We start from the raw sequence: 27,949 nt of genomic DNA, 5'->3' as shown, positions 1-27,949 counted from the left end.
GTCCCTCTCACTTACTAACAAGTAATCAGCCCATGCAATCGTCTTTAGTAGTAGTTGTTTGGGTTCAAAAATCCTATTTCCTGTATATTTCTTCTCTAATTAAGACAATGAGAACTCAACAGATGGAAATTTTTGTGTTGAGCTCACAACCTTTCAAACTTCCCTTTTGCTGGGATCTTTTTGTCAGCCTAAGCAAACTGGTACATAAACTGTTTCCCGACTTGCTTATTTGCCAGACTGTTCACTTAACATAAAGTTACTTCAAATTTTTTTAATGCACTAAGCCACATTACAGTTACAGGCCAGCACTGTGGCTGGCTATGACTGATTTTCTAGTAATGCAAAACCATCTTTCAGGATGCAAGATGAGGCCATCACCTGGTCTGACAAGAAGCTAGAGCTCTCCTTTTCTGCATATGCGCTGAGGTCAAGATGAAGGGTAATTTCTTAAAGCACCTTAAAATAGGGTTTCATCCACATGAAATGGGGTCACTGAATTACTTGTCAAAGGCAGAATGAGTATGATAATTACCCTCAGTCACTTATCACTTAGTCTGTTTTTTATAAAATCTGCTGTTCATTTCACGCCTTAAATCTGAAAATTTTAGACAAAGCATCTTTTGTGGAAGTGAAAATCATGGGTTGTCAACAGCCATTAGCTATTGCCAATATCTGACTCACAGTCAGGTTGATCTTTTCAGAAAACTCCGGAGATCTTTTCCACCTTCAAATGTGCTACCCAACATCTCCACTTGATTTCATTTTTAGACTGTCTTTCTTATCTTAGAAAGATAGAATTCAGAGCCACATGAGAAATGGAAGCCCTGGAGAAAAAAACAGGAGAGCTGTACACTGCAGGGCTAAATTTCTCCTGTCTGATTTTGAGCTAAAAGCCTGTCCCACCACCACCTAGGTGATGTCATTCTGCACCACATAGGCCCAAGAAAAATTCCTTCTGTGTATAAAACCCAGCAGCTCTCTGAAAAAGTGGTGACATGTAAGAAAACAAATTATATTTGAAACTGACAAGGTACAATAAAGCCAAAATACCTCCCACACCTAGGTTGTGAATTATCTTCAGCATGTGGTATGTGACACCCAGAACAGCAAACTTCCCTTACTGCACGTCCCACAGAAAACTGGAGACAATCAAAAACTGCTGAGGGTGGCGCATGGTTTGCCTTCACTAGTGCCAGCACCCCTCACTGAAACATAACTCACTTCTGTGCTACCTCTTCAACATTGCAGGCCTGCACTGTCCTTTACCTCAGCGGTTTCAATAAAGGTGAGTTTCCTTTGGTTTAGAAGTAAAATTTAATAAAACTAACTGGTTTTAAGGTGTGCAGCTATTTCTGGCCAGGAGAAGAAGTTTCATGGTTATGAAACACAGACTTTCCTGCTGCTTGTATTGCCATTGCAGTTATTGCAGTTTTAACAGGCACACATAATTTCAGATTTCTGCTAATATGTAGGTAGCTGGCTGTGGCAACACACCTATCAGCTGCCACTGGAATAATCCACATAACCTCCCTGTATACCAAAGTATAGAAAAAGTCCAAAATGAATACTGGCATGACTCAGATAAGCAGGCTCAGGCAAAAAGTACAGAGAGGCTCTCAAATCCAGAATCAGAAAGAACATATTGCTTTTGTTTGAACCTGGCTTGGCCTTGCAAGCCCATATTCGGACTTCAGTTTAGACGGTGGCAGACAAGCACTGTGCCCATCAACTTCTCCCTCCACCTACAGTGTAAAAGATATAAGCAATCTACTCTGCATGTTTGCTCTCCAAGCTCTACTAAGATCTTCTGGAGGCTACAATGTCCCGCGTCCTCCTTGCAACACACTTCCATTTGTCACACATCACTCCAGTTACTCCTGAAGTCACTACTAATATCTCAAGCCCAGTGGGAAACAACAGAAGTAATAATTAAAAAAACAGCTGATTTAAGGTTTGTGTTGGAGGTGTGTAGGTACAACAATGCATCTGCTTAGTCAAGTCTTGGGAGACAGCTCAGCTAAAAGGGATTGTTTATAGAGATGATTTTGTGCTGTGATGTTTTAACAATTATTGCTCCTTCCATGAAAAATTATGTTGACTGCTAGCAAGATTTCTCAACTGACCTTTCACTAGCGCTGGCTTTTCTTACTCCCTCTTGGAACAGGGAGCAGTCTGTGCCGGGACATAGTAATAGCACAGCAAGTCAAAAGCAGGACATGTCTCACAGTCAGCACCACCTCTGCTGAATTTCAAGACCACACTAAATCTTGTCTCTTTTTCCTCTTGGGAGGGGTATACTTTTTCACTAGTTAAATAACTTGTTCTAGAAAAGTAATTACAGAAGATTTCTTTTCCCATGAGACTCCCATATTTGCTGTAGATTCTTTTTTTTTCTGCATAACTAAAAGGTAAGTTTTATGCTTCAGCAAGAGCAGATATTCAATTTTTCCTGTTATTGAGCTAAGATGCAGCTTTCTTATGGGAACAGACATCTTTTTAGCCTAACTCCTGAATTGCTGTCTTATCTTTCACTCCCTCTAGAAGACAACTCTTTAATCACGGCTTGATACATTTTTTCTAATTAAGGTTCTATAAGCTTTAATTTTGAATATTCCTTTGTGCTCTTAAGTTCAACAAATGTATGCAACTGTGATATCAAACCATGTTTATGCAATTCTATTAGACTGGATAAGAGAGCCCAGCATAATAGAAAGTAATGCAATTATGGAAACATTATTTTACATTATTGGTCTCTTAAAATGCTGCATGCTGAATACAGGGAATTGAATTATAAGACATAAATAGAACACGAGGAAAAAAATTCAAAGCTGGCTGAATAAGCTTCCCAAAGAGAAACGAGTTGCATTTCACCCTGCTTGGTGGAGCTATTCAAACTAAAGTCAGATTATTCTGCAGACCTAGAGTGGGCTTATTAAAATGACGGTCTTTGCTCTGCAGCTGCTGATACTATTAATGAGAGAAAGTTCAAGGCAAGGTGCTCCTATGCTTTCCCACAGGTTCAGTTGTGCAGAGCAATAGCATTTCTTGTCTCTCCACCTGCCCACTGGCCCTTCTTCTCTCATATCCCCATGCCTGCATTTCCCGAGGAAACAGCCATTAGTGTCAGTGAAATCATCTCAACAGTCACTGTCATGCTCATCTGTGAAATGATTTCTTATGGGGTTAATCCTCCTTTGTTTGTGGTGCAGAAAACACAAGAATAAGAGCACCCCAAGAAACATGATACCAAAGTCCATCCTGCTGAAGCACACAGCTCAAACAGTGCATGTCCTTCTATACCAGTGCAGCATACTGAGCCAAAAAACACACTGTAGACATTAAGTCTGACTCAGAAAACTAAGACTTGCCAGGCTTGGGTGTTTAGAGGATAAATAATTCCACATCTTTTGACAGGTATCATTAATCTGTTTAACTGATTTGCACCCACCAGTGCTTGTTTAAGCTTGTACTCTGCTGCTTCTTGGTATATGGGATAAGAAAAACTTTCTGACGCTGCCCAAGTGGCTCAGTTCCCATCCAAGAGCATGCTCCCAGGAAGTCAGAGGAAGAAGAGCAGAGAACTGGAGAACTTCCCTGCACCCAGCAGATAAATGCCTCTGTTCCCTGTCAGCATTCACTTCTAACAATCTCTCAACAACAGAAGGAAGGGGACTCCTTGGTGGTCTCTTGCAGCAGTGAGTGGCTGAAAATAAAGGTTTAAACTCAAGGAGCAGCCCTTAGAAGTCTGTTAATTTACAACCACTGCAAAACAAAGTGGAGACATTTGTTTGAAAATCATGACAAAACCACATAACTTTGACGTAATGTTTGGATCCAAGAATCCAAGGCAGTCTGCTTTTGTTTTGATGTGAAAACCCAATGTTTTGTCTTTCCTCATTCATTGCAGCTTCACAAGAACACTAAATTGTGTTGTTATCACTGTATCACTTTCATATAGAACAAGTAATTTACAGTGGCGGATTATTTTCTTTCCTACATAGAATAATTTAAGTAATGCATACCCTTGAGTCTAATGAAATAATATGTATGTTATTGAGCTTTACAGGACCAACTTTTCAGTGTTGCTAGGTGTCAAAATGCCTTTCCCCTGAAATGCATGTTCCTTTTCCAGGGAAAATTTATTTCAAATACCTAATTCCTCTAGAGAGCAACAAACACACAACCTGGGTAATTTCCATTGCAATGACTGAGCACAGATTTTAGCCACTCAGGTATTTCATCAAGCCTGGCTTTGAATCTAAGAGTCACAGCTGCATATTTGTTTGTTTCAGTTTTATTCTGGAGCATGATTGTGGAAGAATCCCAGTCAGTTCCTTTCAGCTGCCTTTCCTCCACAACCTCATCTACACTACCCTGTATGCACACATTCACACATCCCTTTGCATACAAGCCTACAGCATTCCAGAGGTCACATTTTCTGCAAGGGAGGTTTTCCAAACAGGGAGGACTCCCTAGGATAACTTAAGGGACCCCTTCATAACACATGTCACTCCCCAAAAGCCCTGCAACCTGCAGGTCACAGGGAATAAGACACAAGTGCCTAGGGCTGGGACAGACTGGCGGAACAGTTGACCCAAGAAGTCTCCTTTGCAGCACTGCAAAAGCCTGTAGGAAAAAGGATGAAGTCTCTAATACGTACTGGATTTGCTAGTACTGTCTGACAGACCAGAGGGCACATGACTCCCCTCTGCCCCTGCCTCACTCCAGGGCTACCTCTCTCCAGGGATGCCATCACCAAAGCCTCAGCCTGTGGTACAAAGGCTGCCAATTTCTTTCTCCTTTCAGCCAGAATGGGGGTCATTTGTGTAACAGATCTCAGAATTGCAATCTGGTATGCATCTTCAAATTCTTAAGCATGGTTACCAATAAATCCTCACAGTTCATCCTCTGTGAGATATGTGCTACTATTATTCCCCATTTGGAGGCAACAGAAGGAGTTCTTCAAAGCTCCTTTATCTGCCCAGCATTGCAGGTGATCATGACCATGCAAAGGCCTACCAGCCCTGACTGTCGAATCATGATGCCCTTCAGGACTTACAGCCCTCCTTCAGCTATACGATAAATGGTAGCTATACAGCTGCCACTACTTCATGGACATGTTTGCAGTATCTGCAGCTCACATGCTGTGCCCTACCATAAAGAATGAGGAATTTATGGCCTCTCATTATTGGTAGTCAAATGAAACACAGACCTAAGACAAAAATCTAGCAGTGATGTAGTATATTAGTCAATACAAATATGTGAGTCAGAGAAGTAAGGATACAAGGCAGCAGAACATGTGAAAGAAAGAAAGAAGAAATGATTAATCTTTTTTATATGGATCACCAAGGTCATTCATTATAGCCACCTGCAGGTTTGGATATCTCAGAAAAATGGGGAAAATTACAGTTCTTCAAAAATGCTACAGTGAAAAATCACCAGAGTAAGGAAAAAAGATCAGCTGGCATACGCTTGTTGGCATCAAGTAAAAAAGAAAAATTCACCCAAATTAAATCTTTGTTGCCTTTAATTTAATTAAAAAACTAATTAATTAACAATCACTTCTCTGCACAGTTCTCAGGATAAGCTAAATGTTAGCGTTCCCATTCCTAGTGCTGGGAATGATGTCCTCTGCTGTCTAGAAGATTAATGCAACGTGTACAGAAGCAACATAAGTTTCCCCATGCTGTTTTGGCAGTCAGTCTTTATCTGAGAGAACAACAAAGCTATTTGGAATAGCCAGTGTCAATAATTTTCCAAATTCTGTTTAGCTGGACATGGTTAGATGATATGGCAGATACAGTAGATTGTGGAGAAATGTTCCTTCATACTAGATTTGTATTATATTGCAAGACATTAGTAACTATTTCCCTTCTTTAAATCTTCCCTGATTATTTCTTGGGAACACAAGAGGTATTATCTACAGACCTCTTCAATCCAAGCAAATCAGCTGAGAACATGATAAGGAAAAGTCTATAAGTACTCGTGAGACCTGTTTAAATCTCATGAACTGGGTTGTTTTTTTTTAAATTCTCAGCAGAGGTCTGAGAAGGTACACAAGGATAGCCTTCCAATGGAAGGGAGCAATCACTATTTCATGCCTATAATGGATAACAATGAAAAATTGCATGACAGAAGTGCATCGAGAAAAACTGAGGTAAAATGTTAGGAGAACATCGTCAGGCACTGCAATTTCTCATACAAGACTCAGAAATCTCTATTTCTGGAGATTTTGAAGCCACATCAGGAAAGTATCTGCTGGAAAAGATAGAGGTGTAGTTAATACAGGTTTACCATCTTGAGTGGTCTTACGGAGGTCGCTTTGGGTTCTTCAAATAATTAATTTTTTTCTATTCAGAACTTTATAAGATTTGTAGCTCAATAAATGCCCAGCATTAGCAGTTACTTTTCCAGACTGCAGAATCAATGTACGTTTAGTCGGGTGAGAAACACACCAGTGATGTAGCAATCCACAGTCTACAGTGGGTTACTCTACTAGAACACACATTATGTAATTGCATTCTTTATGTACAATTTATTTTAATTTTTTCTGAACAATTTTCATCAGAGGAAGTGTTAACTATGTGACACTGTAACACAAATTCTTTTATCATTTCTCACTTTCTGTTAGGAGAAGATCCTTACAGGCCTCCAAAATTGCATGAATTATGAAGTCAACACTGTCCTAGACTGAAATATACCTCTCAATTTGTTCTCAACAAGCATTCCAGCATAACAGCTTCCAATTCATTTTTCACTTACAGCTGCACTGGCTAACCTTAAACGTGACAATCTGCAAAGAAGCAAAACTGAATGATCACACACAATCAACCCAAACATCATGCTCAAATTATAAACAACATCTGCAGAAATCTAGTTTTCCTGTTTACTGAGCTCTCACTGAGCTAATCTTGCAGCCCAGCTAATGCTTTCTTGGACTCGTACTGACTTGAACTGACTTTTTTTCATCTCCAAGCATTCCCTATCCTTGAAAATGGGTTTTATAAACAAAATTCAAAGACCTGAAAAGGATGGCATGGGAAAATGGTGAACTAACACTGTATCATCTCTTTCTTGTCAAGTAATTCACTCTCTCCTTGGCTGGACAGGCTTTAGGTCCTCATGGCCCAAACTTTCTACATGCTCTGAAGGCAGTAGCTGGTCTTGGAAGAGGGCTGCTGGAAGGGCAGAAGGCTTCAGCACAGAAGACACAATCCAAAACTGGCCCTCAGTGAACACAAAGCAAGAGACAGCTTACTTTTCCACCTGACATTTTATTCCAATTTATATTACATTACTTAGCAACAGTCAAACAGATTCCTTTTGTGTCTCTGGCCCAGCAGCCATTTCAGTGGCTTTCTCTATAGCCCCTATCCCTAAAGCAATTGGCAACTGTACAATTCCCTAGCCTTCAAATAGAGATCAACAACATTTGCTTGGTTGGCAAGAGAGTGGCTAGAACTTTCTTCTGGGAAGATTTCTGGTGCTCAGCAAACATGTCACTAGAAATTCTTGTGAAACCCAGGTGAAGCACCCGCCATATTCTTCAAAGTGGAATAATCTTAGAAACAGACTCGCTCTAGCAGCTGGTGGTTTTGTGTGAGAAAACATAAAGAAAACAAAAACAACTGCCTTTCATTAATCACTTTCCATTTCTACAGGTATAGACTTTTGAATTATGCTCAATTAGATCTTTTGGACATTATTTAAAAATCAGTTCACCATCAGAGATGGGAGGGAGCTGAATAGAAGTTTTGGAGGAATATCCCTTCAAATTAAAGATTCAGAATTGTCCCCAGATAACACCCTTCTTTCCCTAAGCATGATTCCAAAGGCAGTGAAGCCTTACACACTCAAAATGCAGATCTAAAAATTACTGCAGTGAAGCAAATGTCACTTATGGATGGAAAGGCAACATGACAAAATTCTGTCCCTGCAGCATCACTCACAAACTGTATGATTAGCTGCATGAATTGACTGTCTTACCTGCAGATGTTGATCCTCTAATGCCATTTACAGATAGCTCCTCCTCCCTGCCACATGATGCCTCAACTGCTGAAAGCTCCCAGTCACCTTTCTCCTGCCAGCTTTCCTTGAAACTGCCTCCATGGCAAGCAGGAAAATGCCCCCACTCAAAGCTGTTTGCACTGTACCAGCTAGCTCAGCCATCCCAGAGGTGGCCACACTACAAACTGAGCTCTGGCAGTTTTGCTGCAGACGATTTGAAAATAGATGTATTAATTGTGGAACTGGTCATGAACCCACAATGGTCACAAACCCACAATGAGGTTTTGCTAAAATATTTAAAGTATCACTGTTTCTAGTCTGCAGGGCTTTAGATAAAAAACGTTATTTTTTTTCAGGATGCTGCACATAATATTTCCATACATTACTTCTGCTTCTTCTTTGACTTCTGAATACTTTACCAAGAATCCTCCCCTGGCTTTTTTCTGATGTGCTTCCTCTGCTTATTTACCCACTCCTTCCTTTATGAACAGTTTTGCCTCTCTCTTCTTAACTGATTCTCTCTTGATCATCTGGGTCTCCTATCCTCAATTTTTCTAACATTTCACTGGATTTGTTAACTATCTTTTCATTGCCCTGTAATATTCAGTTCCCATTTGTCCATGTGGCCTCCAGTGATGTAATTTCTATGTACGAGCTAAATACCATTAGTACTTACTAAACTTAAGTATTATAGGGTGACACTCATTTATTCTCAGTGTAACTTTCTCTTCTACCAAAAATTCAGTCACAGCTGTTTCTTAGCAACAGATTTATCAGAACAGATTTGCATAGACATTAAATACTCTCAAAAATGAACTGCTAAAGGAAGCTAATAAAATAGCCTTATTCCTGACCACCATTAGAAGCAAATACTACAAAACAGAATGACATGGGTTTATGATTCTGTATGAGAGTAACGAACACGTGTATAACATTAGCACCAACTGAAGTAGAAGACCATATGAACTGCCTTCATTAGTGTATCTTTGAATTGATTTGCAAAAATAATCTTCTTGTCTTCAGAGACTGCAAAAAGCTCCAAACTGCACACAGCCACAATCCTCTTGCACTGGGCTAAATTAAAAACTGGAGTCTACAATGGTCACATACAAATAGGTCTCAAAGGACCAGACTTCAAAAGTCAGACGTGTACTTCCTATGTGCATGAAAAATGAACACCCTCTCTTCAAGCACACCAATACTAAATAACCAAGAACTGGACTTCAGCGCAGAAACATAATCACTTAGTATTTAATTCTTTGGAGTCCTCACATTTATACATTAATTTCAGTAAGTGGAAAGGTTTTTATTTTCACAGTCTTTAGATTATTTTTTTTTACCTAAAATAACATGCTAAGCTCCAACTGGCTAGTTGGCAAAAATGTAGAGAAAAACAAATCTGGGGACAGGGTGAAAGAGTGAAACCAAACATGAAACATAAAACCGTATAAACAGAAAAAGTGAAATAGCAATACAGAGTCTAATGCCCTTCATCTTAATATCAACTGAGAGTAATTTATTAAAATGACAACGGTACAAAATCCCTTTAAACACCAGTGTAATCAGGACTGCTGTCTTTGTATTAAGAATAATGACAACCTTTTTGGCAAATGAAGTCTCATGTTGCTGTGGCACTTAGTTGTGTCACTGAAGGGCAGAATCTGTAATATATGGATGCACATGAATTATGTTAGGAATGGGTTAAAGTAATAGGTATGTATTATTCTCAAGAGGCAATGCCAAAAGGTAATTGCCCATATTTGTACCACTACATTACAGAGAATGACAGTTTCATGTCTTCCTAATGTTTAACTGAAAATCTATAAAATCTGTTTCTCTTTCTTGCTGAGAAATTAATATAGGACCAGAACCTGAAATTCCAACTCTGGTCATGCTCAGACAAATCTCCCACTGCAGTCAGTGGGAGTTTTGCCAGGGACAGGATTAAAGACAGCACAATTTGCTGCTTGCTACCAGAAATGTAAAAGCTACAGAGCTAGGTTTTCATTATGGTGCTGCTGGGATAGTTAAAATTAGCAAGGATTTGGTCTTTTATCTTTCACTCACGCAGTCACGTGGCCTGGCAGAGGAGGGATAGATGCGAGGCGGACAAGCCAGCTTGCTGGAGAGTGCTTAATGCTGGGCTGGCAGCCAACAGAAGTGAATCCCTCCTGCAGTATCTCCCTTCCCTCCTCCTCTTTAAGGCCCAAGAAGAAGCAGAAAAGGAGCAAAGAAGCAAACCTGTATCCTTAGCAAACAGCTATCTACAGTATCTGTGCTATTCCAGTAATGGGAGCATGCCTAAGCACACACCCCTTTCGGGAGGGTTCCAGCTGGGCTCTGTGCCACAAAGACACCTCACCAAAAAGGTGGCAGGAAGCAGCCAACATGTAACAGCTTCACAGGCTTCTGCCAGGGGCAGGTGGACCACACCAGTAACGAGAGAAGCCCATTATCCTGAGGTGGGTACCTGACTGTGCACGATATTCTGAGTGGCTGGAACGGTATTCTACAACACAGTTTCCAGAGGCATTAGAATTTGGTTTGTTAAGACAGTAACAACGTTTCTTACTTTTCCATCCAATTTCTCCATATTTTCATGATGTGGTAGTAAAACCCAGGGAATGAAGAAACTACAGCTGGAAACAGCTAAGTTATCTAACCAGTCTGCAAAACGAAGCAAAAAATAAGTTCTGAGCTACTCATCCATTTAATTTTTTATAAGAAAGCAAGAATAACATAGAATCTCGCTACAGCTGTAGTTTTTTTTAATGAAAGTTCTTTTTCAAGAATATAATTACAACAGATTTCTGACATTTTCTATCACTAGCAATACCATCTGGAACCAACTTCATTTCAAACTGCCAAGTAATTATTGCTAAAGAAATAACTAATATTCACACTCAGGGATATTTCTTACAATGTTTAATGAAAAAATGGATGTTTAGGGACCACCATGACTTGCAAAATAAAGACCAATACAGTACTAATCATTCAAACACCAGCATAAAGATATTGGGGTCCTGAATTTAAAATAAGATAGCCCTATTGAATTAAACTCACTGATCTGGGTTCTGAAGCAAGTTTCAAAGTATATAGCATACATAAACTCATTCAATACTACTAGTTCAATACTATTCATTCTGATAGTAACACATGACTAAAACTGTAATATATAGCGTTATTTTACACCTACATGATCTCCTAAAAGATCCTTTTTTTAGAAAAAATGAAACTACAGATAAATACACATCCTGCAGAGAGTCTGGTTATTATGGATTAAGCACCACAAAAACCTTACCATTTCAGAATTAAAATTGCATTGCTTCATTTTGTTGGCATTTCCTTTTTATGTTAAATGCTTGGCAAGACGTAAGATGTTTACTCCTACAAATATTCACAATGAATTTTAAGCTTTAAAATTTACCATTCTTATCTAGTGGTAGTATTTACAAATGGCAAATATTTAATTTGGTCTCTTAGTTGAGGTTAATTAGTCAAAGGATTTGGCTCATACCTTTCTCAGTCTCTACTGATTTTGAGTAGCTTGTGGGTTTGCATCCCATGAAGAATTATTCACTGCTGGACAGACTGATCTGTTAGCATTTTACAGTCACAAAGCATAAACAGAAACTCAAAGCAAGGAAAGACGGGAGAATCAGGCTGCACAAGCTGGGCACTTGTAATTGTGATGTGTAGGTGACAATGATAAAAAGTTTCAGAATACTAAAAAAAGCAGTTGCACATCACTCAGACAATTTAATGTTGTACACTAACGGTCCTCCCTAGAATGCTGAAGCAGATAAAATTATTTTGTAAGAGAATGTTGTGACTCAAAGCAGGACTCAAAGCAGGACATAGATATGCACATTTTCTTATGTTCATAACTGCAATGGCGACAAAAAATCTCAAATGAATAAATGCCCCTGATTTATTCTGTAGGGGAATACAGTGCTGTGTTTAGTCACAGGTCAGAGCCAGGACTCAAGTGTAACCAGGCAAGCATCTGCACAGACTCTCTGCATCTTGCAACATGCAGGTGGAATTCCTTATGAACACAGCAAGTTAAAATCACATTTATATTCTGTATTTAATAAATCTCAGAGTAGCCTGATTTATGGCACCCAAAGCAAGACATGCGTGTTTCCAAATGGAGAAAAAAATACCAGAAGTTTTCTGGAATTTCCACTCCCCTCCTAAAGATGACCAAACCTTCTGTAATTAGAGTGATGACAGGATAACTCTGTCTCCCCATCATCAGTGTTCAGCCGCTCTGCTTCGTCTGCCAAAGGTTGCCCCTTCCTGGCATCTTTCCCTTGGCAACCACTGATCAAACTGCTATCATGTAGGCCATCTACAAATCACCAGTGGTTATAGCCGCTCTCACCATGGGAAAAGTTCAGTCTTGAACCCAGAAGCAAAAAATGTTAGAGCCCCACAGTTAGGAACAACTGCGCCCAGAGGCAATGCCATCACCTCCTAACAGCAGGTTAACAACTTCACCTGTGTTCCAGGGTAGTGGAGTTCAACAGCAATGAGATTATATATACATTTGGATTCCAACAAATGTGAAGTTGCAGCACGGAATGGAAACTTAGCATCCTCTTTGGAAAGAAAAAGCAGTTATAAATCTTTGCCTTCCTCTTGAAGAGGTACGTGGACCTTCACACTTTTTTTTTTTTAACACAGTGATGAAGACTGATAAAGTGTGACTCTACCTGGAAAGAGATTATGCCAAATTCCAAAAGAAAACCAGTATTGATATACAGGAAAAGGTAATCTGTTATACTGCACAGCAAGTGTAAAGCTGGTGTCTGCACATTCTGTTTCAAAAATGGTACCTCAAATGCCTGGTTATTACTGGAGAAAGGAAATGTCAGGCCACTCAGAGTAAACTTACCTGATTTTGATTCATACTGTCATAGAAAACAAATTTTGTGAGTTTTTGCAACCATTCTCATGAAACTGCAATATACAAAGATCTGCTTATTGTGTGCTCTGCGTTTGTGCTTTAGAGACTGATTATTAACATAACATAGGAAGAAACACCAATTACTAAACCTGAAGGGTGATCTTTGAATTAATTTTACTTTAAAAATTGTAATGGAAATATAAACTATCCTACAAAAGTAACGTTTTATTCTTGCAGTATGTTAATGGAGAAATGCAAATGGAAATAACAATTTCTCAAGTTACAAATATCCAGTACATGATCTTTGTATTTTTTATCTCATTTAAAAGGACCAAATAAAGACATCTACAAGAATACTGTTAAGTTACTATTCATGCTCATTAAAAAATGAACCACTGTTTGCATTTTTTACACTAATTTGAATTATCAAGATCATGAAGAATTTATGTTGCATCTTATCCTGTTGACTTCACAATTTTCCGTGCAGTGTACACAGCTATTTTCACTTTTGCCTTTACCTAGCTTTGGTTTTTTGATTGCTCTTCCTAGATAACTTCTTGCTCTGCTGAGGCTGCAAATCCTTACTAGAATATTTCAATGGCAAGCTTGCTACCACTCAAAAAAAATATCCAATACACCACAATTTAAAAATGTTCTACTTGGCAAAGAGCTTTAATTAATCTAATATTTTAAATTGCTTGAATATTTTCTTTATAATAACTGTATCTATCAGCTTACAGAATATCACAAATTGTCTATAATAGCAAGTCTTACTGAAAGCTCCTCTTAGAAAAATAGAATCTTTCTTTTAAATAGTGAGGATACTTCAAATTAGTTCCAAAGGCATATTTTATAGGATGATGGTTAAAAAAGCATCACAACATCGCAATTCCTCTAATAGGTGAAAAATTCAAAATTCCCTGTGGGCATACAAAGAAGATTTGATACGATGCTTGGAAATGTGCTGAGTTTCCATAAGAGAAAAATGTGACCAAACATTTCAAAAGCAAGAAAATAAACATGTAACACAATATCCACATCTGCCATAGTCCAAATACAGCAATCAAATTTATAGGAAAATACGACATGCCTTACAGAAAAGCAAAAAGCCAAAAACTTGCACTTAAACTGCAACATAACAATTCCAACATTTTTGTGCACTGTTTCATTAGGTCTGTCAAGAAATCCATATGGTCCTGGCAAACAAACAGAAGTTGCAAAGCAAACACACCCTTCAAATCGCAGCGCTGATGTTTCCTCAAAATAGTTTGGAAAATCAGCACAGCTTACTTGAGTATTCAACCTACCAACTTTTTCTATTTTAAGTTCTGAGTAGATGAAGCATGCCCTGACATATAAAACTTGCTGGTTTCGCTTATGGCAAACAGCCGAATATGTAGTCATTTGATCTAAATACATCTGATCTAAATTCTAAATTGAATATATATATGCTAAACACATATATTTAAATTAAATTAAATAGAAATAAAACTATTAGAAGCAGTTGGGGAAAGGTATTTTTTAAATAGGATAACCATTCAAGATGCTTTAAAAAAAATAATTAAGGAGTTAAATCTCACTGTTTATCAGAAAACAAAAGCAACAATAAGTACATTTATATCAGCAGATAACAGGTGATGACCTCCAAGATTCATGTATCTTCCAATACACTGCACAATAACTAATGAAATTCTAGATGCAATCAATTTACAGAGAGTGAAAGACACAATACAATGATAATGAATTATAAAACTTTGTTGGCCTGTTAAGTTTATCGATCAAGTCCATTTTTTGTAAATATAGATTATCTAAACTATTACTTGGGAACAAAAACAATGATTGTTATTTACAGGAAATATAAAACTGATTCAACATGAAGAATTAGAAGAGAGAGATAGAAGATTCATAGCTTGCTGATGGATTGCAGCAAACTTTTTTTTTAACAAGTTTATGTTACGGTAGGAGGCATTGTTTGTCATTTAGAATACTACTTTTCTGAACATGTGAAAAATAAATTTTAGTAAAAAGTCCATATGTTCTATACTTTGAAACCAACATAATGACTCTTTTCCTGTTTTTAAGTTGAACTTGATATCCAAGAAAGAACAAGGAACACAGACAATACATTTCAAAGTATTTGCCTAAGACTCTGTTCTCAGGTTTGTGCAGTAGCATGGCAGCCCGATTATCCTCTCACACTAGTAAAGCCAGTAATATCAGTTAAAACAGCTGTGTTAAAAAGCAAAGCAAAACAAAATAAATTAAATTAAAAAAAAAACAGGAAAAAAATCAGGATTTTTTTTCCAGTGTTGTAGGCATGCCTGAGGCATGAGCCCTACACTGCTTACCATCAGCGAAAAATCAAAGTCATCACAACAAAGCCTTGACTTCAACCCCTACTTGCTTGAACATCAGATAGCTCCCTGAAATCCTATATAGTTGTTCTTGTCATTCCAGTCAAGGAACAAAGTTACAGTGAAAATGTGGATGTGATGAAGGGATTTTCCTCCTATATTAAGTCATAATCTGCTTAGTAACACTGCTGTGAATTGCTGACTCCAGGGACTGTAGGGGAATTGCCTTGTTCAAAATGAAAGCAATTTGGATCTACACTGACTGCAACTCTACTTCAGGCCAGGACACACATGGTTACCCACCATACTCCAAGCAGCCACAAAAGTATAGCTAATAATGGAAAAATGCTATTACAACTACAAGCATATGGCATGTCTGTATCTCTTTTGATCTGCCTTTTTTTGATGAACATAAGTTAGCCACTTAACCTTTAGGTTTCGTTAAAAGACAGTAACATCTTCTACAAGGTCACTCAAACAGTCTACATGCTTGTGTAACTACAAGTTTGTTTATAACTAAACAGCTATATTTATTTCCAATTAATGCATCATTTTCTATTTTCACAGAAGATTTAATTGTGTGTACAAAAAAAACCCCAGAACAAATGGAAGCCATCTTCAAAAGTTTGGGGATACACATTCCCATGGAACTGGGACAACGAAATGGGCTGTGAAACATGTAAAATAAATAGTATCAATGTACTGTGATCCTTATAATGCTGTATTCATAACTTTAAATACTTCCAAATACACCCACAGACTCTTGCTGTGGAGGTCAGATGACAAAATCTGGTGCAACATGGGCCTACAGTAAAATCTGGAGTATTTCGCACCATCAGATAATGATGGAAAGGATATTCAAAGATCCTGAATATTTGTACCCTATGGAGAAGAAAGCTTACCACAGCTCGCAAAGGAGGATATGAAGCTCTCTCTCAAACAGAAGAGAAGACAGGACCACTGAAATTCGGAAGAAAAAGAAGAAGCCAGAGAGAATAATGAGGAAGAAGATGAAGAAAAAAAAAATACTAAAAATAATTTCCAGTTATTTCAAATGTTAAATATGTAACCATAAAAGAGGTCTGAATTAAGAAGATATTGGAAAGGATCTTTTTTTTTTTTTTTTTTACTTGCCTGGTAATGGCTTCCAACTTTACAAACCATTTGCAAGTTTTAAGCATTCAAACAGCTGCAAACAAAGTGCTGGTCTTCCTTCTGATAATTCAGTTTTGGATTTATCATGGATGGCCAGATGAAGCAACTGAGAAACTGGACATTTGCATGAATTCTGTTGCATAAAGAGCCAGTAGGATGTTTAATGGTCACTCCTACATGGCAAACTTCCATAACTCTTTTAATCTTTGAAAACTTGTGCTTATGAATTGGCTGCACCCTAGGAAAAAAAATAGAATTCTAGTGCTTCCGCTAGCAGTCAAAAAAGAAAGAGCAATTCCAGAGAGAACTATTTGAAGCAGAATTATTTCCAACCAACCGTCCACAGGTTTTCCTGACACTGTCTGCTGCCCCCAAGGATCTTGATCCCACTGAAATGTTTTCTTCACTGCTGACTCGGAGAGATCCAGTTGGTAGTCAAAGGCAGTGCAAAGCTTGGGGACTGCCTTGCACGGGTTAGGGTACTCAGACACACACATTTTGCCATGAAAGTGTGTCACAGCAGCCTCTATCTGCCCTGGCAATAAGCTCTCACAACCCCAGTCAAAATAAAGACACTTTCCCAAATATCCTTCTGCGGGAATAGCCTTCACAAGGGCCCCCAGCTTGCTTGGCATGGCACGCAGCTGCAGCAAGCGCAGCACAGACCCTGGATTCTGCCTGGGTATAATGCGCTTGTTTGTAACATAAACCTGGTCACTGGTCAAACTTCCACCAAATTCAACATGAACAAGTTTATTTAACAGACTGGATGGTACGTGTTGTCTCACACCATAATACCACAAGCACTGCTTTCTCTTCAGTCCACCAACTAATTTGCCCATCTAACTGCTCAACAGCTTATCTCAATACTTCTCTGAGTATATTAAATGTCAATTTAAAGTAAATTCCAGGATAAATACACCCTTTCTAGCAGAACATTAGAAATATGCTTTAATTTTAGTTTCATGTCTTTATATTTTTCAGTGAAAAAAACAGCAACTCTGGCTTTAGACATTTCCATAGCCTTTTTTATTGCTCAGCAAAACAATATAAAAGCTTTTAAATGTCAAATCCTGGATGTCCAGCAACTTTTACCATGTTAATGGTTCCTGCATAAGTCTTAGTTTCAGTCTCACTTTATTTTAAGGAGGTCAAGAATTTGTAATTAATGGAGCCCTTTGCAAACCAATACCATTTGGGCAGATCAGAATCTCTGCAGTTACAAGCAATGTCACTTACAATCAAGCTGAAAGACAGGAGCTAGTGGGTGCTATAATTGCCGTGTTAAAACTAGCTCCGTTAGCTTCAAGAGGCTCTGTCCGCGTACTGAAAATAAACCATTTTAGAAACAAATTGTCTTTTTCCACCAATCATTAAACATCTGCATTAAGACATTATTAGCAACAAATCACATGCTGTAATCTATACAGTTCTGTGAATATCTGCTCCAAGTAATAGTGCACTGAGTGGCTAATATATAAGATACAGTACAAAATATGTAAGAAAGATATTCTAATATATATATATAAATATATATATATTTCACTGGTGCATAAATCAGTTGTGGTTTATTAAAGTTATCTCCATGATTACATAAAATCCAAAATACTGTGTCAGTACACGCTGAAATATTTGAAGGTCAAACCTACTCTATATCATAAAGATGAACTGCAAAGTGCTACACAATAAATTACAAAAAAAACTATGTAAAATCCCCAATGAATAACTGTGCACAGTTATGCATATAAATATTATGAATCAGAAAGAACTACCTTTTTAATTAAATATTTCAAAAATTAACTGCCAAATTCCAGCTCTGCAAGTTTGCCTTTTTCCTTCCGGAAAAAAAAAAAGGTTCAAATTCTCACCTCATTTATTTGGCAATAAAATGTGAATACACAACAAATATGCTGACGTTGTCCCAGCAAAAGCGAAGACTAGAATCTGGGCTACTGGATCAAGCTCTGCTCATGATCCAACTGACATTTAATGTAACTCCACTGACTTCAGTTCAAATATTGCTGACCTAAACAATTATCCATTGATTTAGAATCTGCTCAGTGTTATGAGACCTTATCTTAATAGGAGAGATACATGTGTAAGCAAGAAGTATGTGAAGAAAATAATTAAAGGAAAGTTAAAAGAGAAAAAGAACTCTGAAGAGAAAGTTAGTATCTCTCTAAAGTAAGACAAGACCATATCCACATAGAATCAAGAAGGAAAAAAAGCAGACATTCCTAATATTGTTTCTGAGGACCAGCACAACACTTGTTCATGTCTAACATCAAACAGTAATTATGATGGACAGCCTTAATTGTTGCCATCCCTCCCCAGGTCATCACAGTATGTACAGGGCAACACCACAATTGCTAGTCATCAGTAGACTTTCAGTTCCATGTTCCATCCTCTTCTTGAACGTAGGGACAAGAACACATCTTTGGGACAGATTTGGCAGAAGGTAAGAAAACACTTTAGCAATTGCAACTCCTCTTCCCTAGCCAGTGCAAGAGAAAGAATATAGCTCACTACACAGGCCTAGAAGAATGCAAATGTAGACATATTTCTTGACTAATAAGGATATTTCTAAAACTTGAGCACAGTAGGAATAAGAAACTTGGATGTGAGAGACTGAAAAAAATACAAGGAAAAAACTGAAGCACTGAGGGTCTTAAAAGGCATAAAGCAAGTAACTACACAGAGTTAGAGCAAAATAGTCAAGACAGTATTGTCTTGACAGAAGGATGGTGTATGCTGTAAGAGACTACAGTGAAAGAAAAGACAACAGTGTTTCAATGGAAGAGTGAAAATGGATGAAATTAAATTGCAAAACCAATGAAAAGTGCATACAGAAGAGAAAAAACTTTCCTTTTTTACTAACTGTAATTGTATGGAATTAAAATCAAAACATAGCTCATAAATATAATCAAAATGCATAGAAATGTAACCATCTATCCCATTTTTTTGCTGCCCACCTTTGTAGTTAACTCTCAGTTAAAACACTAGAAACTTTATCTTTCTTACAATGATTCTCTAAACTGAAAAGATCAAAGTACAAACTCAGGGTTTGATAATTAAATAGCATGAAAGTGAATGTCTAGCAGTGTATCTAAATGCAGTCCCTTCTCCTGCAAAATTGTCTTTGCTTAGCTTTATTTGTTATAATAACTCTCCTCAGAAGAGAACAGCCTTTCCTCTGAAGTATGCTGAAACATATGCTGAAGTATACTCCACGGTTAAACATGAACAGTTAAATATGCCTGTAAGCATACAGTCTGAAGGACTAAGTGTATAGCGTTGTTATTCTTGCTCTTGGCTCAGAATCGGCATTCCAGCCTGCTAAAGATTTGTACACTCACACAAACTTATGGGCTATATTGAATAAGCACTACCTAACTGAATCTGTAACTGATGGCACTGGTTCAATACCCAGACGCACTAACAAACAGTATTGCCACCTTTCTGTATACAGCTCGTACTGTCCATCTTCCTGGTAAAGTCAGGGGAACTACATACATAAATAAGATTTGCAAGGCCAGCTCTGCAATTTACTGCTTCAGGATTGAAGGCCACACTCTGAAAAGAACTTAACTTCAAGGATGTGAGCATTCCCACTGAAATCAGTGAGTTTACACACACACTCAAATTAGGCATTTGAAGTTTTGCAGAGCCACTAATGCAATAAAAAATAAAAGCAACTTTGCAGTTCACCTTTGATAAATATTATTTATAAACAACATCTTTCCAGTTAAGTTCATCAGAAAAAAATTGACAGAGGAAACAGTATATTGCAATTTGATCTCAATGTCATTTTGGAAGACACAGTGGGGACAAGGCAATAGAAAAGAGTATGATAGCTTATATCTGGTCTTTCTTGAGTTTTATAGCTGCCTCGGGCATTGGCTTCACCCTGTTCTTGCAAAACCAGCTACTGATTTGAATGTACTTCTACAGTTCTCCAAACACAGACAATGTCTAAAAGAGAAGTCCAAGGGTGGTGGCACTTCACAGGGCAAGAACACTGTCCACTCCCTAATGTGCAGCATACAGCTTCCACAAGCACAACAGCCCCTCTCTCATCTTTTCCTTATTTCATTTACCCATCCAGTGGGATCTTATGAAATAAAACAAAACCTAAAAGAAACAAAATAAAATGTGAGAAATCATGCTTTTTTAAAAAAAAAGACAAATTAATAAGAATGTCCAAACACAAACAAATACTTGACAATCAAACACATAAACATAAAATGCATTTAAAACATACATAATGTTAAATAAAAACTATATGAATTTATGAAAATGACAACATTAGCTCTATCTTGTGGCCAACAATTTCATTCATTAACTAAAAATTAGTATCTTTAACATATCAAAATATTCCTATCTAGATGTAATGAAATAAATCTAGAATTCTCCAACAAGGGACTGTAGCATGCATGGGTCAGAAAAATCCCAGCCAGGTGTGCTGCCTTGTGCAAAGGGTTACGGTGAACAAGCCTGGGTGCACAATGAAATTCTCTGTCTTAGGTCTGGTCCACAAACAAAGTGAAAGGAACCCTGCTACACCACACTAGAAGCACAACACCAGGTTCCTCTGTTTCTTTGTTTCAGGCTTACCTCTGTGCACATCATTCTTTCTGCCTGCTCGAAATAGACTCCTGTTCTTAACATTGTTAAGTTGCTTTGAACCAGCAGAAAACAAGTGGAGCTGGTGGAAACAATAGTTAACTACCTTAAAATTTACTGTTTCTAAATTTCAACAGGAACTTAAAAATCAACAACTAAATGTGATGATGGCACTTGGAAACGCAAGTAAAAATCAAAAAAAATTCTTTTTGAGATGAAGGGGAAACCCATCCCCCCAGGGTTACATAACTGTCTAAGGCTAAGAACTGGGAAGAAGGCTATTGTTTGGCCTTGTATGAAATACAACTGACTATAGCATAAATATTTCCTAGAACAGCATTGTCTTACCCAGTCTGCTGGTATCTGATGCAGTTGAGTTATTATGTACATCACTGTTGACAGTCACCATTACTTGTTCTAATGACATTTGGGAAAAAAAAAAAAGTGAGAATGGTACCAAATGCAATCAGTAGTACTTTTTTTGTTTGGTTTTGGTTATTTTTTTATCTTGTTTCAGTAAGTTCTCAATGTTTATAAAGAGTGAAAGATTACCCGTATTCCAGCTCACTTTAAACAACAATTCAGAGCCAAATCTTTATTTGTTTCAATGAATGGGATTTAAATTATCAGTTTCAAGAGAAGTTGAATTTGACTGTTAGTAATTAAGTAACTATGACTAATTCATTTACATTGCATTTTCTTGCTTGTTCAAACCTTGAGGCACTCCTAGTACTTCTACCCGGGAAGTTGATAATGGCACACTCAGAAGCTGAACATGCTAGCTTTAAGCCACCACACATTTCCAAAAGGGTGTGGCAAAATTCCTTTTCTCTGAAATAACTGATAAGGTTTAGTGTAAGGTGTTAAGAAAAAAAAAAAAGGGAACTGGGTAATTCACAGAAAAAATAGAATATCAGTTGAAGTGAGCATCATTTCAGAACAGCTAGGCTTGTAGGGGGCTGTTTTGCCTAGAGAGGAAGTTTGTAGACTAGACTCACATTGAGAAAATGAGTTTATTATGGACATACCCACATGTAGTGATAAGCATCTTGAGAACTTGAAAGGAACACAACATTATTGTTGGAATCTGTGCTCTTACTGAATCTGACATTATTTGGGTCCTTCTACTGCCTCCTCTCACATAAATAAAACATCTTGAAATGAATTAATATTGTTTTGCCATACCATGAAATACCTGGGAGAATTAAAAATCAAAACTGTACCCTTGAAAATTCAGTTCATCAAGCAATATTAACATCACAGCCCTAAAAACCTACTGTAATGTCAAGAAAATGTACAGCTGTAAAATATGTTGACCTTCGTGACTGTATATGCACATGCAAACTCCATACAACAGAGCTTGAGGAAGACTGGGGATCCTTTTCTGCAGGCTTTTCCAGGACTTTCTTCAGTATTTTTACTGAGTCACTATGGTTAATCATTATTTCTTAAGTAATTTTCTGAGGACACTTGGACATTACAGGTTAGATGGAAAATGAGAAGCACCATCAGGGTTTCAGCAGTCTAGAACTGAAAGCTACTGCATGGTTGCTACCTTCCTTCTGAATTTCCTAGGCTGTTCAGACCTCCTTTGTGGAGCTTTGTTCTCCTAAGTTTGTGAGATTCCATACTTGCTTGGAGACTAAGTCAAAGGACAGACAGAAGTATTTACATAAAAACACAGATCTACACATTTTAGCACTAAAGCAAATTGCTGCAAATGAAAGTTTTCTGGCCTTTTAGTTTGTTCCTTACCCAATCTCCTGCAATCACAGTGAAACCACATTCCTGTGTTTAAAGTCACCTCTGAATTTTCAGTTAAGAAGTTGTTAATTGATGAACTACTTTTTAGTGTACAGTAGTATGTAAGACACATGTAGGCAATAGATCTGTTTATATTCTTAGCTGCATCTGTATGTATATTAGTAACTCTAGTAGTCAACAGTGATGTCTAAAGCAACCAGTATGGAAGAAGCCTCAGACCAAGGACTTAAATAGTCTAAAGGTGTCAAAAAGCCCATGAGGGAGTCCTGCAAGTCCAGAACTCGAAGGCACAAGAATTAATCGCAATAAACATGTTTTAAAGACCATAAAGAAAAGTATATTGACTTCCTTGGCTGAAACATGGAAAGCAACCAGGTAAAGTATGTAGAGAGGGAAAGGACATAGAAATACAGAAAAATGGTGGGGGGGTTACGAAGCTTCTGACAGGACACAGGTGAAATGGAGCAAGAAAAAAGGATTGAAATATAAAGATGCAGAAATTGAACACAAATGCTTTGAAAAAATAGCTCCGGGGAAAGCAGAAAAAGCTGCAAACCCATTAAGCAGCAGGCAATCTGAACTAATTTGTACACTAGATCTCTGACTACTTGGAGTCTCTGAGGTAATAGAGGCAAAAAATAATGGGCACTGGATATTTAAAAGACGATTTCTCATGTCCTAACTGCCAGCTTCTCATCCGGCTTCTCAGAGTTCAAAAGGAGTCAGTAAGGCAGGTTGAGGCAAAGCCTGATTTTGGCTTGAGTTACTGCCAGGGCACTGGATTCTGAGTTTAATATATATTTAAAAAAAAAAAAACAACACTGCTGTTATGTAAGCTGCCACTCAGACTTACAGAGGAAAGTACACTAAAGAATAAAAATAAAAAACTCAAAATAAAAGTGAAAGAGAGAAAAAAAGTATCCCTGTACAAGGAATGACAGTACTTCATTCATCTTTTAAGGGAACATTTTGTATCTGTCTCTCTGAGATGCAAATGTGTCCAAGACAATAAAGAAAATTATAAGTAGTTTAAAATGTAACCTGCTGATACTTTATTTCCAATATTAGCTCTTCGTTCAGAGAGTTCTGAAGTGAACACTGCATTCATTATTAGTCTTAAACATCATACTGATTTTGCAATACACTATTTCAGGGACAACAAATTTAAGTCCAAATGCTCTCCCACAAAGAGAATGTGCTACAGCAAGTGAAATTTGAATTATGCTATTAATGTAGATCCAGTTGAACCAACACTGAGGATTGTTTTTAGTCTACAATTGGCTTTCTGGAAGTATCACTGAGGGTTTAGACCTGTGTCTCAGGCACTGGATGACCCGTAACTTCCAATGAGTTCACTCTCATTAGGAACTGGATAAAATGCCTTTTAAGACCTTTAATAGTTTTTAGCTTTTCTGTCATTAGAGAAGAAAGCATAAAAAGGAAAGTATAATAGTAAACCCCCATGTTTTAACATACTGAATGCATTCTGAAAAAAGAGCTTTTCATAAGCTTTCCTTTTTGCATGTAATGAAGCCCATTTTTTTCTCTCCTTTACCCAGCATGCAACACAGAATGGAGCAGTTAATGGCTTCATAATATCTAATGCACTGCCATATTTGGGAACATCATTGTTATGGAGATAGTCACATATCCATGGGCTCAATTTCTACCTGCTCCAAACAATCTCAATCACATGCCTTCTCACTGGCTATACTCCCTACAAGCCTTCACCTAAATCATTCAGGAAGGAAAATGTTATGACATAGTCATCTTCTAAACTTTTTCACAAAGCAAGGTGATAAATTTTAGCTTGAAATCCTTTTCAACCAAACAGAATTTGAGATACTGCATTCCGATGAGCTGGAGGTCTGCAGTCAAACTTTCTTGGTCATTACAAACCTGACCTAAACTCTGCCAGAGTAAATAATAGTTTCCTGTAATGATGACTTAACTGAATTTAAAACTGTTTCATATACTCACATCCTACTCTTTACATATGACTTGCATAAATTTGGAGTTTATATATATAAACCCAAGCATTCAAGGTAAACACAAACAAAAGAGCAACCAAAAGTTTCTATGATGTTAAGTCTCATTACACCTTCTCTCTTCACCAAGTACATGTGGTTTACCTTAAGCAGAATGTTACCTGGGGCCTTGATCTAAACAGAGTATTTTGAAATGAAGATTAATTAACATTTTCACTTTCTCCAGCTTGGAGAAATCAAGCACAATACAACATGTATCTCTGGTCTTTTTAAATGAACAATGAATGATTTATATGGGGAAAGCTCAAACTGCTGAGTGGAAGGGAGAAAAGCAAAAAGATGTGTTACCTAAAAAGGTATTTGTATCATATTTGTCATTTTCTGGTTTCAAGTAGAAAATTAAATGAGATAATTCATTCCTAGTTTTTTTTGCTTCTTGGGTCTGAGCCACTGTTCCAAAAAGCAGCTCTGGCTAATGCTGTGGCCAATTGAGGACCAAATGTCACCTCATTTTTATTGGAAAGTAAGAAGAGGGTCCTGGTTTCTGGAGAATGGTTGTAGCACATGGTAGTGTGTCTTTCCTCACAGCAAGAAGATAGAGTTATCTGAAGAAATCCATAATTTTTTTTAGGATTTTCCATATTTTGCCTGCAGCAGGCTCACTACTGCCTTGTGTTTCAGAGCCCAGTAACAAACATTTAATGCAACTTCTTATTTCTAAACACTACTTTTAGTCCATGTGGCACTAAGTATTTTTCATTCAAGTCGTCAAGAGATCTAATGGCATATGCAAATATTACTTTTCATACCTAAAGATAAAAGCTTGGATAAAAGACAAACAAGTGAAAACCAAAGACCTAAAGCCACAAAGACCTGGACACACTCTTAACTTAACTCTCAGTTAGAAGTCAAGGATTCCCAAAAAAATCTGGATCTGAATTTCACATTAATCTTTCTTTTCAGACCAGAATTTACTTAGTAATTGGAAGAACTAGGACCAGAAGAGGTTAAACAGTCTATTCCATGAAGTTCAATATCAAGATGAAAAGTCTTGGCCCTCTTACGTGCTCCAGTTGCCTACAACAACAGGAAGGCAGTACGCGGTACAATGTCATTAATCTCAGTAATATTTATGGCAACTCAAAACTTCAGAAATTTTGTTCTCCTTTACAGTTCTTCAAAATTCTGCAGTATCTCAGAAAGATTTCTTTTTCACTATCACTAATATCTAATATTTAAATTTATGCTCCAAAGATGAGGAAATATAGTTTGTCATTTTATGGATACGGCCACCTATATGAGATTTCCAAATGGGCTTAATAAAATTGGAGCCATTAATATTAGTGTAGCAGGCAGCATTCAATCTATTTAATGGTTTGTTTCATTGATCTACAAGTTCATAAAATAAGAAAGGGGGTCAAACAGAATTTTATGTACTTCAGTATATAACCCTATAAAGCTGTTTTCAGTGTGAAATATAGAACCAAGAAAGCAAAACTTGATCTGTCTATTCAGCATTTTAGATGCAAAAAAAATATTTTTGGCTAACAGTTCTGTACACTGATTACAGGATCACTTTTAATACATTAATCTGTTTTTCCTTAGTTTGATTTGGAGTTTTTATTTTATTTCCCAGTATGGTACATTGAAAGATGTTCTCATTTTCCAAGCAGACAGCAGAAAATGAAACATTTGTTTTCAGCACTCTTAAGGAGAAAATATTGCAGCTTTCTCAAGGAGAGTCATTACCTTCATGTCTTCCACCATGATATCCAACAGACGTTTCATTTTACAGCATTACTGCTGGTGCTGCAGTTGTTTTGCTTGCTATTGATTAGTGAGAGTCAAGGACATTAAAATCTGAAGCTCAAACCACCAGTGCTCAGACCTAGTCAGTGCATATATCTTGCACAACTTCTAATTCAGGGACAGGTTAAAGTGAAAAAGAGAGAGTGTGACTAAGCAACTGTTCAGACTATAAAACAGAACTCTGCAGTAACAGCAGTTCCCCCCAAACCCCAGTAAACAGACATTAATAGAAACCCAAATCATAGAAAAGGACATAGCAATTACTATCTGCATGCCCATTTTAAAACACGGATGTCTGCAGGTTATTTTACACTTCATTTGCATGAAACACTGTATGCCTTAGAGATCAATCAACTTATCAAGAAACGCTTTCTCAGATCTTTCTGCTGGTACTTGAAAAGTAGAAGCTATTAAGAAAAAAGGCTGTTTGCCTTATGATATCCCTAGAATTTGTGTTTAATACACTCATTGGTATGCATGTAAAATACAGAAATGTTACTACACAGATATTTTTGACAAGTGCCAGTTACAGCCACAAAAAAGATCAGATCACATGAAGGACACATCATAATCTAGTCTTACCCTTTTGAAAAACAGAATCAATGTCAATTTTAAAACTATTCTTTCTCTAGCTAAATATTGAAGTCAACTCTGCCATCATGTTAGTTTGCATAATTCCAAGGATGAATAGATATTCCACATTTTCAATATATGGCCTTTTGACAAGAACTTTCAAAACAGTTTTTATATACAAATTTGGGAAATACTGTTTTTATTCCTGTACAATACAAATTATGGTACTATATCCTATATATTCGCTTATAGTGGGATTATTTTACTTACTGTTGCCTTACAACAATATTAACTTCTTTGATTTTTACAGGCTCATAGTTGCTACTGAGCAATTCTCCAGCTTCATTTCTATAACTTCTATAACTTCATTTCTTACATTGAGTCTGTGATGCCTGAATACTTCTTAGAAAATGCTAATCCTAATCACTGAGTACCTCTAGTAAAACACTAATGTTTTTATTTTTTTTTTACTTCATTAATTTCAGCTGCTTTCCTTCAAAGTCACTTCATGCACTTCCATGCAGCAAAAATATCGATCCTTTTGTGGTCAATCATCATGACAATGGACTGATAGCAAGCCACCAAGAGCCAAATCCCAGCTAGCCAGTTACTCTTTTGCTCCATAAAATTCTCTTCTGACAGAAAAATTAAGACATGCCATGCTAGTTATCTCTTACCACAAATCCTAATGTCACAGCACAGAGAAGAGACATCTTATAGTTGCCTTCCACTGAACCTAATCTATACCAGTCCTCCTCCACAGC

At 37.3% G+C, this 27,949-nt stretch overlaps 1 protein-coding gene across 6 annotated transcripts in view; it reads right to left on the bottom strand.

Annotated features, from left to right (window-relative positions):
* Window positions 1-27,949, bottom strand: part of NTRK2 (neurotrophic receptor tyrosine kinase 2) — a 217,519-nt gene that overhangs the window by 102,229 nt on the left and 87,341 nt on the right. For 2 of the 6 annotated variants that reach the window (XM_061456283.1, XM_061456284.1), the window contains 2 exons: window positions 21,400-21,468; window positions 17,166-20,559 (listed from right to left, as the gene is read on the bottom strand). The exons of 3 other annotated variants lie outside the window; for them this stretch is intronic. In XM_061456283.1, coding sequence (XP_061312267.1) covers window positions 20,522-20,559; window positions 21,400-21,468 — 107 coding nt within the window. In that variant the 3' untranslated portion in view covers window positions 17,166-20,521. Of the gene's footprint in view, window positions 1-17,165; window positions 20,560-21,399; window positions 21,469-27,949 lie in introns of those variants that run through there. One more of the 6 variants, XM_061456285.1, reaches the window with a different exon arrangement.

Source organism: Pezoporus flaviventris, unplaced genomic scaffold (assembly GCF_033815535.1).
Source record: "Pezoporus flaviventris isolate CSIRO_AGI_PZ_B2104156 unplaced genomic scaffold, CSIRO_AGI_Pfla_v1 ptg000022l, whole genome shotgun sequence".
NCBI classification, from domain to species: domain Eukaryota; kingdom Metazoa; phylum Chordata; class Aves; order Psittaciformes; family Psittacidae; genus Pezoporus; species Pezoporus flaviventris.
This window is presented reverse-complemented; position numbering and strand designations above follow the sequence as displayed.